This window comes from Conger conger, chromosome 3 (genome assembly GCF_963514075.1).
Source record: "Conger conger chromosome 3, fConCon1.1, whole genome shotgun sequence".
NCBI lineage: Eukaryota > Metazoa > Chordata > Actinopteri > Anguilliformes > Congridae > Conger > Conger conger.
The window spans coordinates 42588379-42601458 of NC_083762.1; the positions used below are offsets into that span (position 1 = coordinate 42588379).

The window sequence follows — 13080 nt, forward strand, 5'->3', positions numbered from 1 at the left end:
GAGTGTGAGTGGACGCTGTATGATGTGGGAAAAGGAGACACCGGAACAGAGCGACTAATGCACCTGTAATCCAGTATCTATGATATGTCTGACACTTCCCCTGTAAAAATGAGAATCTTACATTCAAATACTTGTGAAGATTAACACTAATATATTCTGTCGATAGCTATCAAGCCATCTGAAATGATACAATCGTTTTGTTTTTGTCCCTGTCTGTCTGCAGGTATTCAAGTAACCATCATGAGGAGCTGGCTCTACATATTTTGCACCTATATTCCTGTAGTTTTGGGGCACCCCGTGGTTTGTCAATCATAACCCTCACATTAACTGGGCAAAAGATACCATTCTGAGCTGGAGCCCGTTCTGTTGTAACCATTGCCTGCAGGCAGCACTGGCCACTTTTCCATCTAGTTCTGTCTCTCTGTGCCTCCAATGGCCCTACGATTGCGCTATTCACCTCCTGCCTGGAACATCACGACCTAGAGGGCGACTCGACAGTCTGAATTTGGAGGCCATGGACAAATACATTAAGGAATCCCTGGTGGCTGACCTCATTCACCCTTTGTCTTCCCCTGTCAGTGTGGGCTTCATCTTTGTGAGAAAGAATGATGGATCACTCCTTCCCTGTATTGACGCTCAATGAAACGACAGTAAATAATTCCTACCCTCTACCGTTGATGAACTCTGCCTTTGAGCTTCTCCAGGGGGTGACCATATTTACCAAATCTAGACCTATGCAACACTTATCACCTGGTCCGTATCTGGGAGGGGAATGAATGGAAGACAGCGTTCAACACCCCCTCCAGCAACTATGAATACCTGGTGATATTCGGACTCACTAAAGCTCCCTCTGTCTTCCGTGCTCTCATCAATGATGTTCTGAGGCACATGATTAATCAGTTTGTTCTTTTATATCTTGATGATATTTAGATTTTTTTCAAGTTCTGGCCAGGAGTGTTGCAGCGATTTTGGAGAACCAACTGCTGGTCAAGGCTGAAAAATGGGAGTTTTTTCACACCTCTACTTCTTTTCTTGGATTCATTATTTCGGCAGACGGTATGGGCATGGAGATTAAGGTGGTCCTGGACTGGCCTTCACCAACAGCTTGAAAGGAACTGCAACTCTTCCTGGGATTTGTCCATTTCTTCCGCTGCTTTATCTAAGACCTCACTGTTCTGACATCTCCAATGCTGAAAAAGCCTTCAGAAAAAAGCTCAAGGTTAGATTCACCTCCATACCTATCCTGACCAAACCTGATCCCTTTCTACAGTTTGTGGTGGAGGTTGAGTCCTGGCATGTTGGGGTAGGAGCAGTCCTCTCCATACAAGCTGGTGACAACAAGCTTCATCCCTGTGCTTTCTATTCACACCGTCTCACCTATACAGAACATAATTATGTTGGTGATCGGGAACCGTTAGAGGAGTGGAGGTACTGGTTGGAGGGGGCCAGTCAGCCATTCCTGGTTTGGACTGATCACAAGTATCTGGAGTACATCCGCTCTGCTAAACGCCTTAATCCCCGGCAAGCCGGTTATTGTTCTTCTTGCAATTTAATTTCACTTTGTCTTACCATCCTGGTTAAAAGAATGGTAAACCTGAAGCTCTCTCCCACCAGTTTCCAACCTCAGAACCTTCTCCTGATTCTGATACCATCCTCAGATCCAGATCCAGATGTCGGTCCAAGTGGTGCAACAATGGAAACCTGACCCAGGTAACAGGCCCTGGGATTGCCTGCCCTTTCCAGTGGGGACACTCCTCGAACCTGCCCAGCCGTCCCAGGTTTGGACCCGATCCTTCATTCGTCGACGGTTCTGGTGGCCGGCCATGCTGAGGGATGTCCAGGAGTTTGTTGCTGTGTGCTTGGTATGTGCGCAAAACCTCCTGCTCGATTGTTGCAGCAGCTGCCTGTTCCCAAGAGGTCCTAGTCCCACATCTCAATGGACTTTCACGGGTTTGCTGCCCTCTAACACTGCAATTCTTGCAGTCATTGACAGACCCGCACATCTTGTTGCCCTGCCTAAATTGCCTACCACTAAGCAAACTGCTATTTTTTCTGGAAAGCATTCTGTAAACTGTTAGGAGCCTCTGCTAGTTTGTCATCTGGTTTTCACCCCCAGACTGAGCGACTCAACCAAGAGCTGGAGGTGATGTTACATTGCCTTGTGGAACAATGCTCCTCTTCCTGGAGTCAACTGCTGATCTTGGTGGAATATGCCCATAATTTGCTTACCTCTTCAGCCACCTGTTGGAATGTTGTCTGGGTTATCAACCCCCTTTGTTCTCTGCCCAGGAGGAGGAGGTCAGTGTCCCATCAGAAGAGGTGTTTATTTGGCATTGCCAGCAGACCTACAAGACTCAAGCCGATCGCCACCAGACCCGGGCCCCATGCTACCACTGTGGTCAGTGGATCTGGCTCTGCACCCAGAACATTCCATGCAGGGTGAACTCTCGCAAGCTGGGTCCCCAATTCATCGGTCCATTCGCCAAAGTCATCAGTCCCTCCGTGGTCCGGCTAAAGCTTCCCAACACCCGCCAACAAATTAACCTGTCCTTCCACGTCTCCCAAGTCAAGCTATAGGTCCACAGTTACCTCGCCTCCCCACCCGCGCCTCCTCCTCCCTCACGCCTCATTGATGGGTCAGAAGCCTACACCATGAGGCGTCTCCTGGATGTTCACCACGGAGAATGAGGCATTCAGTACTTGAACATAGCCCTGAACATAATTGGGAAGTCCAGATGTTCAATTCAGGAATGGACCCATGGATTATGTATCTTGCTTTTGTGTTCAAATATTACATTAAAATGAATACCAAAGATGACAACTTATTGGATGACCAAAGGATATTGTTGCACAATTTATGAAATGCTTCCCAATAGTATCCATCCTTTTCCAAATAGATAAATGTCAGGAGACTCCTCTACTAGTGTTATTCCAATTTGAACAAACAAATCCTTTTGAACAAATCATCTTTAACTTGGTACATCCTAAACTCTCATACTGAAAGTACACTTCAGCCACTGGACTAATTCAATTCACCAATGAGCTGACCTCCCTCCCCCTCGCAGTCCCTATTGGTCTGTGCAGTGTCCTGACTTGTTCACATCTCCCTTATGCTCTGTACTAATACTGACATAATAAGACATTTCACCAAATTATATGTGCAAGTATGAGGCCTATTTTCCAAGTTTGTGCTGAAAGATTGAAATGAGCGAAATGTACTGGCTGTACTGAAAGACTGAAATGAATGAAATTCAAAAGGAAGGCCAAGTCTACTGAAAGAGGAATAAAATAATAGGCTATATTTGGCGGCTAATTATTTTTAGGCTTTTGAAAAATGTCACAGGGATGTTTATAATGATATGAATGAACGTCTCTGATAATTTAAACTATTTAAACAGCCCTATGAAGATATATTCCCCTCATTTGGTAAAAAAAAAAATTAGCATATAGGCTATCTCTCTGTACAAAACCCAGTAGAGGCAGCCTAGCAGGGTATATTATTTACCATTTACAAACCGTGTTGTCCTTAATTATATAATGCAAACAGATCGTAGGTATTAAATCTGACCAATTTGCATGTAGATATTAAGCAACTACCTTGAACTATGTAGGGCTTGACTGCAAAAATTGTTGTCATCAACACATATAAAATACCAATCAGGTATAATAAAGGTAGCTTCTGGCAAGATCAACAAAAAATGAGAAACAGCCAAGAAAAAGAATAATATGGGTAAAGAATGAGAATAATGAAAATAAATATATAAATAGGAAAATAAATAAAATGAAAATATAAAACCCAGCTGGGACTGTCGGTTACACCAACAAATGTAAGCTACATAGCCCATGTATTTCACATACTGAGTAATATATTGCAATTTGGCATTCAAGAAGACCAGCTGGCTGAACAATTTGTCCTGCTACGATGGAGATTTGTCCGCTCCAATGGAAATGGCACAGTTGCACAGATGTTGTTTTATAATTGTTTTATAATCACCACATAGCCTTTCAAGTTTAATGAATTGATATTGCAGAATAAATGTCGTTATACTTGCTAAAAAAGTTAATGTGTTATAGTAGCCTAGTAAAGTGTGCTTAACAGTGGCTTCAATATAGATAGGTATTGAACTAAGTGTGAATTTACACCATGTAAGAGTCTGTTGTGTGTGGAAAGACCCCCTTAAATTGTGACAAACTTAAGCACTCTTTACTCCACAAAGAACACGCATCATTTTTTGAAAGAAGCAGTAGCCTACAGTTCCCCCAAACTCTTACAGTAGGCTATATTGTCTTGAAAGGCTTGCTTTGGCCAGCATAAATATACAGTAAATAGTAGGCTATACATGTCAAAGCTAGAGTTATTTTAAGATGATGTCTGTGAATACGTATCTCTTAACAAGAATCTTGAAAGTTCAATTCATTTTGATGTACTGACTTCCCAATACTATCCTCTACACATCTATAATGTATCAACCAGGGTAAATCCAAACACTGACCTGTGCACTGTCATAATCATTGTAGTAAAAAAATGTGACAGGAAACTAAAATACATGCGGTGAATGTGGTTAAAAGTGTTTTATAGAGTGGCCATGAAGGGCAAGACAAATTAGAAAAATAAAAAACCATAAAACACATTAAAAACTTAGAAACACATAATTTCACAAAGCAAAATTTCATCTGAAAACCAAATATAATTTTGCAAAACACAATTACAATGCAGAAAACACAATCACAATAACCACTTTTCGCAAAATAACACAACATTTTGCAAAACAAAATAAACTCAAAAACACAACATTTAAGAAAACTCATTAAGAGCTATTAACATTTGGGTGGATGCTGTCGTACTCTACATTCCTAAAGCATCCATAATTTAGTCTCCAGACCATATTTCTGTAAACGCCCATCTTTCTCAGCAGTGCATTCCCAAAAAAATTGTCCCCTGGTATATTAGCTTTCAATTTGGAATGTTGATTTTGAGAACATCTTGTGATACCCAAGCAGTTAAAAGATGGCTTAACTGGAATTGCCTGGAATGTAAAAGTCTTCAGAAGCAAACCGTTTCTTTACAGTCGAACTGCACAGGCTCTGCCTTCTTTATATCAAACTATGGTCTACAACAAACAATTCTACTGCAAGCTCAAGCTGACTGTACATGAAATAATTGATCGATAAACAAAAAACAGAACTGAGAATGCAGAATGACTTGAGCATTTGGTAACTGTAGTAAATGTACAGCATAGAAAACTGCTGTTATAAAGAATGGTTTGACCTTGTACACTCCCAGCAGTATGAGGGGGCGGGCGGGATGAACTATACCACAGCAGCTCAGCTTTTGTGAGTGCAGTGGGACAGTTGAGTGAGAGCCTCTAGTGGCAATATTACTTCGCTTCCCCTCAAACACAATGCCTAGGCCTAAAGTGACCTCTAGAAATACACAGAATCAATATCTGAGTGAAATCAATGTATTCTATGCTATAATCTTCATTCATTTCAGAACATGGATTCAGTAAAGAAGGCAGGTGATACATTTCCTGTCAATATTACACAAAAGTACTAAAAACTAAGAAATAAATAAATGTTTATCCAAGGTTCTGCAAATTGTGCCAAAGTGTCTCAGTCTGTGTATTATATTAAGGAAAACTGTATTGTGTTATCATAGGTACTTAAACTGAAATTATTCAGTAAATAGTCCTGCCGTATAAGTGGGTGATATGTACTTTGCTGTAAGTCGGTCTGGATAAGATTGTCTGCCATTAATGTAATGTTTAGATATACATTGTTTAGAAACATTGTAGAGGGAAGACTCTTGTTTAATGTCTCTGAAATGCTGTATACTGTATACTCTAAACTGTAGACTGTCCAACATATCATCCGTGCAATTTTCCAACACTAAGGCAGAAGTGCCGTAATACATCTAACCTTGTAATAAAAAGCCCCTGCCTCTTCCACTATGATCTATTGGTCTGTGATTTATTTCCTGAAAAGTCTGCTTGTGAATGCACTCAGCAAACCCCCAGAAATATGTGGATTAAAACACACTAAATTGAGAGAAAATGCTGTACTCAGAGTCTGCTTTTGGGAGCACAATGCATACTAATACAAGTAAGTAGGCAGAATGTTTAGTAGACAGTACATATTATAATGACTAGGTATTTAGCAGCCTGTTTCTGACATGGCCAATTGCAGCATGCTCTCTAACTCGTTAGTATAGTCCCATGCTAATGGAAATTGCAGTATGCCTTAAATGCCACCAAGAGGATACAACAGTTGCATACTATGTAAAAAAGTGTTGATGACAAGCTTTTACAGAAGACTAAAAAAAAATAATGAAAATTAAACTTTTAGCCTATTGCATTAGTGTATTTTGCCATGCATCTGCAACTGTGGCTGTACTTTTGCACATTGAAAACAAATAATAAATATGCTGCATGTGGTCTTATTGTCTTGTACCGTATCTCCAAAATTAAGGTCCTTGCTTAAACTCAGAACTGTTCCATGAAATTGTAATATTGAAATGTATACTACTTTATGCTGAAATAATATATTTAATTTAGATTACACCCCATTATTAATTTGAATGTCTGGCGATGTGAATAGGATAGGCCAAATGCTTTTAGGTCTATTCGTTATTCTGTTTATTGATGGACGATGACTCATTTCAGAATGCAAATCATTTCCCTCATCAGAACGTCATCAGCACAGTGCTTGATAAACCCTCAATGAGTGTGTCTGTCTCAATTAAACATGCACACACGTGTCGTCAGATAACATACTGACCGTGCATTGGGCCCAGGTGGCAGTAACTAGGTACCTGATAATAACTGAATAGCAATCACCTCTATTAACTATAGCAATTAATGTGAGGACAGAGGTGTCTTTTGACCAAGATCAATTTCATATGATATTCTAATGCCAATAGAGAGGGCAAATTTTTTTTGCTGATTACAACATTTACTGTTACTGAGTTAATCATGAATTTATGAATACAAAATGTAGGATGTGAGACCAGGACATTACATTTTGTAAAATTAGAAAAAAGAAGAAAGCTTAATTTTATGCATATTAACAACATTCTGTAAATGTGCCATGAAAGTCAATTTGCAGTTTTCATTGCAACATGTTTTGGCTGTGGGAGGTAACTGGAGTACCTGGTGGAAACCCACGCAAATATGGGGAGAAAGTGCAAACTCCATGTAGGGAGGACTCCAACCAGCCAGGACTCAAACCCAGAGCCTCCATCTTGTGAGGCAACTGTGCCACCCATCTTAGCAAGCATATTTATCTAAATCTAAGTGGTATAGACTGTGTTGTAATCATGACAATTTAAAATATCTCAGGAATTAGCCCACGTCAAATATTAATCTTTTCCATTCTTTGTTTTTCACTGTGCCTGTACCTTAAAATCCCCACTCGGGACTATAATGGTAGGGAAAACAAACATTAAGCCTTGGGACTAGCCAGAGACATGCAGATATGGAACTCTGTTTGGAACCTGCCGAACCTTAATATGGAGCCAACTCTCTGTTAGTACAGTAGTCTGCTTTGGAAACCCGTCTTAATATGCAGTTCCATACTAAAAACTGAAGGCACACTTTAATAAACCAAGGGTGACAGTATTTCACTCAGAATAAAACATCAATTCAGAGCATTTTTTTTTTCATCTGCATGAATGATTAAACACTAGAAGCCAATGAAAATATACAGGGTGTCATGTGTGAAATGGCAGATGACTATTTAGAGAATGGTATCGTTCAGCAGTGTGGATGCTCACATTGCTATGGTTACACGTAGTTATAGTTATAGTTTTTGGAGTGGATGGGCCTTAATGCTTACATGGCAGACAAGACGACATAGAAAGCATTTAAGCATAGAAGGAGGAGTCACTGTTGAAAAGCATCGCTTCTTGTGTGTTATATACTCAGTAAGCACTTTATTAAGACTTTAGGCTTATTTTTTAGACTTATTAAATCATCTGTTGCTGTAGCCTATCCACTTAGAGGTTAGATGCGTTGTGTGTTCAGACATGCTCTTCTGCACACCACTGTTGTAATGTGTGGTTATTTGCGTATGGTCACCTTACTGTCAGCTTTGACCAGCCTGGCCCTTCTCCACTGACCTCTCTCATTAACAATGCATTTCTGCCCACAGAACTGCTGCTTACTGGATGTTTTTTGTTTTTCGCACCGTTCTCTGCAGAGACATTTCTTCCCTATTCTGACATTTGGTCTGAAAAATAGCTACAAGATTGGTCGATTAAATATTTGCATTAACAAAATGGTGTACAGGCCCGCCTAATAAAGTGAGTTTATATGAATAAAAGCAGCATCCCCCAGCAGGCCCTGTACACTCTGAGGGGAACTTTGCTACAGTATATCAGGGGCCTGGAGGGGGTTCATGTACAGACTAATGGAGGGGTGGTACAGGCTCATTCAAATGTGCTTCAGGATGTGCTGACTTTAGTTTTCACTGTAATATCAGTAACAAATTCAGACCCATGAAACCAGGTGAGGTGAGTTAACTGTGTCATTAATTGCTTTAATTGATCGATTAAGTGCTGAGTAACAACAAAAGCCAGCACACCCCGCCGCTCTCCAGGACCAGAAGTGAGGACCACTGCTCTACACAATAAAAAGCTAGAGTGTTACATCCTATAAGCCTCACGGCTCATGCAGTAACAGTGCCACAGAGGGACAGCAGGACCACATTTAAGCCACACTGTAAGCCCCAAACCCCTTGAGGGTACACAAGACGTGTCAGTGTTTGATTACCTTGCTGTTAAAAGTAGAATTCTGAATCCATATAAGCCAACCAGGGGGAGATTTGGGTTGATTTATGCCTGGGCATGTTTCGGATGACGGGTAAGGTAGTGGTTCAGTTATAACGTGTGTACGTGTTGCCAGACCTACGCCTATTTTGAAAGTCCAGTCATGGTTGAAAAATTCAGAGTGTGGTTAGAGCAAAAATGTTCTGCCGCAAAAAGGTGTTGACTACAGAAATATATCTTATTATTATTATTATTATTTTACACACATTAAACTTGGTTAACTTGGCGAGAGGGAGAATGTGCAGGGTAGGCCTCCCCCTGCTCTGCCATACAGTCAGCCGAAACTATTTCATTCACTCACAGTCTGTGTCTAACACTACTGCATTATAATAGCACTAAGAGATTACGGTCGTGAAAGGAGACAAGGAAATAAGGAATAGAACTGTTCAATGGAATAGAGAAATGGAAAAATAATTTGTAATAAGTAAAGGTATACAAAGCAGAGGGAGATTTTGAGGTGAGGTCTGAGGAGCTAATATGTTTTTATTAATGTTAATGTTTAATGTTTCATTAATGTTAGAGGCTACTGCTCGCTAGTTCATATTACCCCTGCTGCTACCATGCCAGGTGGCAAATGGGCTACATATGGGATAAAATACTGCAGGCTTGTGAGAGGGAGAGGGAAGGAAATGGAGTGGATACACGCTGCTCCAGTGCACATTAAATGCACAGACCTGATGCTCTACATAGTGTCTTAATAGTTGTAATTGTGCGTGTGCATGTGCGTGTGTGCGTGTGTGTGTGTGTGTGTGTGTATGTGGGTTTGTGTGAGTGTGTGTTTGTGTGTGTGTGTGTGTGTGTGTGTATGTATGTATGTATGTATGTATGTATGTGTGAGTGTGTGTTTGTGTGGCCCTTCCAGAAAATAACAAACTGGGGTGAAAAAGAAGACTAAGAATGGAGATGAGAAAAGCTGACAGGAAAGATTCCGCTAGTGTCCATAGTATTAAAAGTAATTCTAAAATGATTACCAAATTGACAGTAAGTGTAGTTTATTTTTTAGTAAGAACATTCAAAACATTAATACATCATACATATAAAAAAAAAAATCACATTCACACTGGGCAGAGAAAACACAGTGAGAGGAGATGAGAAAAGCAAGGTGTGCTGTTTCAGTTACTGGTAGGGTCCACAGTGATAAAATAAATTCAAAAGTAGCCTACATACTGAATTAACCTTTTTTGTTGTGAGCATAGTTTCTTTTTAAATAACATAACAGCATTCAAAACACTAGTTAAATTGTGCCCAAACCTGTATTGTCCAATCGCCGATAGGCGGTACAGGCTGTAAGCACTAGGTAGCAGTTGAGATAAAATGATGATGCGTGATTGGTCTGAATATAGAAACATATATACTGTATGCAACAATGTTTTTGTTAAGATGAAGTAGAAGTGTGAATTGTGCCACTGAACAACACAACTTTAATTTTAAACAAACTTTTGACAAAGTAACATTTCGTGTGAACTTTACACCCTAACTTGCGATCAATACTAGTGCAACAGGCTGCAGAACTTTACGATTGTTTGAATCTGAACAGATTAGCTGAACCAATCCAGAGACTGTAGCACTGTATTTCAAAGACATGAGGTCTTGTAAAAACAACTCATGAATGGTAACATTAAAAGAAAACAAAGGTTTTTAAAATTCACCACAGTGCTGAGAGCCGTACGCACTGTGCAGTACATTACAGTTTCACACCGAGGACCAGTTCTCAAATAATAATAAATAAATAAATTCACCACTGTTGTTCTGGCAATAAAAAGAACAAAATAAAATCACCATGGCAATCGCCAACTAGATATGGATCGACGATAAATGTAATCAATCAACTATTGTTTCATTCCAAGCCTCAATAGCTGACATTTTGCTGTTAAAACAAAAACAAAAACATAAAAAAGGAGAGGTAACACCTAAATGTAACTTTATGTTCATGTTGTGAGCTGATTTTGGGCTGGAAATTTGAGCAGGACCTGGCAACCCTGTGTCTATATATGTGGACAGTATGTGTGTGGTGTGTGTGTGTGTGTGTGTGTGTGTGTGCGTGTGAGCGCATGTGCAGGTGTGTGTGTGTTAAAATATCATATTTCAGAAAAACAAGTGAAAATGGTGTTGACAGATTAATTAGCACTCTCAATTCTCAATATCTGTAAAAATAAATCAATGTCATATCCATGCATCACTGGCTAAGTGGATGTGACAGACATGTAACAGCTGCTCTGAAAACAAAATTGCTCAGCAGCAAAATTATTTTCACATAAGGCCATGGTCAGGCCTGTAAAGACGAAGGAGGATTTAGATATTTGGCCTGTGGAAAGATTTTTCCAGAAAAGTGACAATGGAGTCATGTGCAATCATGGCAGGATGAGCAGTAATTTAGAAGCCACTGGCTTACCTTTGCGAAGCGCTTTTGTACTTCTGCCTGAAAACAAAGATGGACCTTCATTAGACTGGCATATGAAATAGACACATTACTAAATTGTAATATTATTTATTCGATTATTAGGGAAATTGAACATAATATTGGCAAATTGCATACAGAGATGCATGCAACAGATATTGAAACGCTAGGAGCGGATAGGCAAAAAAATAAAACACTGCTCTCTCTTTCTCAGTCATTCTCTCCCCCTCGTTTGAAGGACAATACAGAAATAATCACTTTCACACAGACCATTTCTGGATTGTAAATTATTCATTACACTAATTGTTTGGCCATACAATGGAAAGCCAGTTGCGCTGAGCACAAATAGATATTTAATCCATAAGAATGAATGTTACCACAGCACAAGGTAACTGGACAGAGTTTTAATTATTTGAAGTATACTTTCTACAGTTCTTTTATAATATTGCACACAAATTGTTTATTATTTAGTGCAAAGACAGACAATTTGACAATTTGTGCACCACAGATGGAAGCAAACATAATTTTGTATCACATTGATAAATTCTTACATGTTAATTTATCATGTAATGTGTGTGTATGCTAAATACTTTAGAATTGTACTGGCTATACACTCAGGGAGCAATTTATTATGTATTTATTAGACTTATTTTTTAGACTTCTACTGCTGTAGCTTATCCACTTAGAGTTATGATGTGTTGTGTGTTCAGAGATGCTCTTCTGCATACCACTGTGGTAATGTGTGGTTATTTGTGTCACTGTCACCTTCCTGTGAACTTTGACCAGACTGCCCATTCTTATCTGACATCTCTCATTAACAAGCCGGTTCTGTCTTGAGATACTCAAACCACCCTGCCACAAACAATCATTCCATGGTCACTTAGATCACATTTATTTTTTCCCCATTCTGATGGTTGATGTGAACATTAACTGATGCTCCTGACCTGTATCTACATGATTGGATGCATTGTACTGCTGCCACACAATTGGCTGATAAGATAATCACATGAATAAGTAGGTGTAATAAAGTAAAATAATTATAATAAAGTGCTCGGTGAGTGTATACAGTTCAGTAAGGCAACTCACAGTTTGAATGAAGCACATTTAATGTGAACGCAACTTTGGCATCAAGGCTCTGCTTCTTATCACACCCTCTGTTTGCATAGGTCAGCCAGCCTTTTCTGAAAGGCATTAATACAGAGTTAAGTAGAGCGAGCTAAGCAAGCACAGCAGTAGTCGCATGGCACAATGAGCAATGGCATGAACAGGTGAGGTCGGTGATTTAAATAGCCCTCCCATTAAAACTGAGCTGAGCTGATGGCGATTTGGTGTGCCTCTCGAGTTGTCTGCCTCAGCTAGTGTTGCAAGCTTCGCACCACTTAAGCTATTTTAATGCCACTTGGAATAACAAGACCCGTTTGATGCCAAATCACAAATACATTTTGGACTTCAAAGTGTTGTAAACGTGCATTATGTCAAGGTTATGGAATTGCCAGTTCTTTTGTTAAGGAAAGTAAAATGACATCAATTACTGAAGGGTCTGAGGGCATTATGTCCTTTCTTGTTTATTTACATGCTAACTCAAAAGAACCAGATTTGCATGCACCAATTTCTACAGAAACCGAAAAAGGGAAAAAAAATCACAGAAAGAATGTAAATGTTATGTCAATCTTCCAAGGGGAAGACGCACGGCAGACATTTCCCTACTATTACTGAGCAGTTTCATAGTGGGACCATAGAAAGTAACAGGAGTAGCAGTAACAAAAATAGTAACCTTCCAGTACGCTCTCAAATCTCAAATCTTGCATTCAGTCTCTTCCTCATCTTGTTTTGCTATTGTATCATTTGTCTCCTCCTG

The 13080-nt window shown here is 39.7% G+C and overlaps 1 protein-coding gene across 3 annotated transcripts in view; it reads right to left on the minus strand.

Moving 5' to 3' along the window:
* The window catches only part of LOC133123371 (dual specificity calcium/calmodulin-dependent 3',5'-cyclic nucleotide phosphodiesterase 1A-like), a 68781-nt gene that overhangs the window by 36366 nt on the left and 19335 nt on the right, over positions 1-13080 (minus strand). For 2 of the 3 annotated variants that reach the window (XM_061233807.1, XM_061233804.1), the window contains exon 2: positions 11217-11243. The exons of the other annotated variant lie outside the window; for it this stretch is intronic. Coding sequence is in view for 1 of the 2 variants with exons in the window: in XM_061233804.1 (XP_061089788.1) it covers positions 11217-11243 (27 nt within the window). In the remaining variant the exon portion in view is untranslated. The remainder of the gene's footprint in view (positions 1-11216; positions 11244-13080) is intronic. 3 annotated transcript variants of the gene reach the window in all.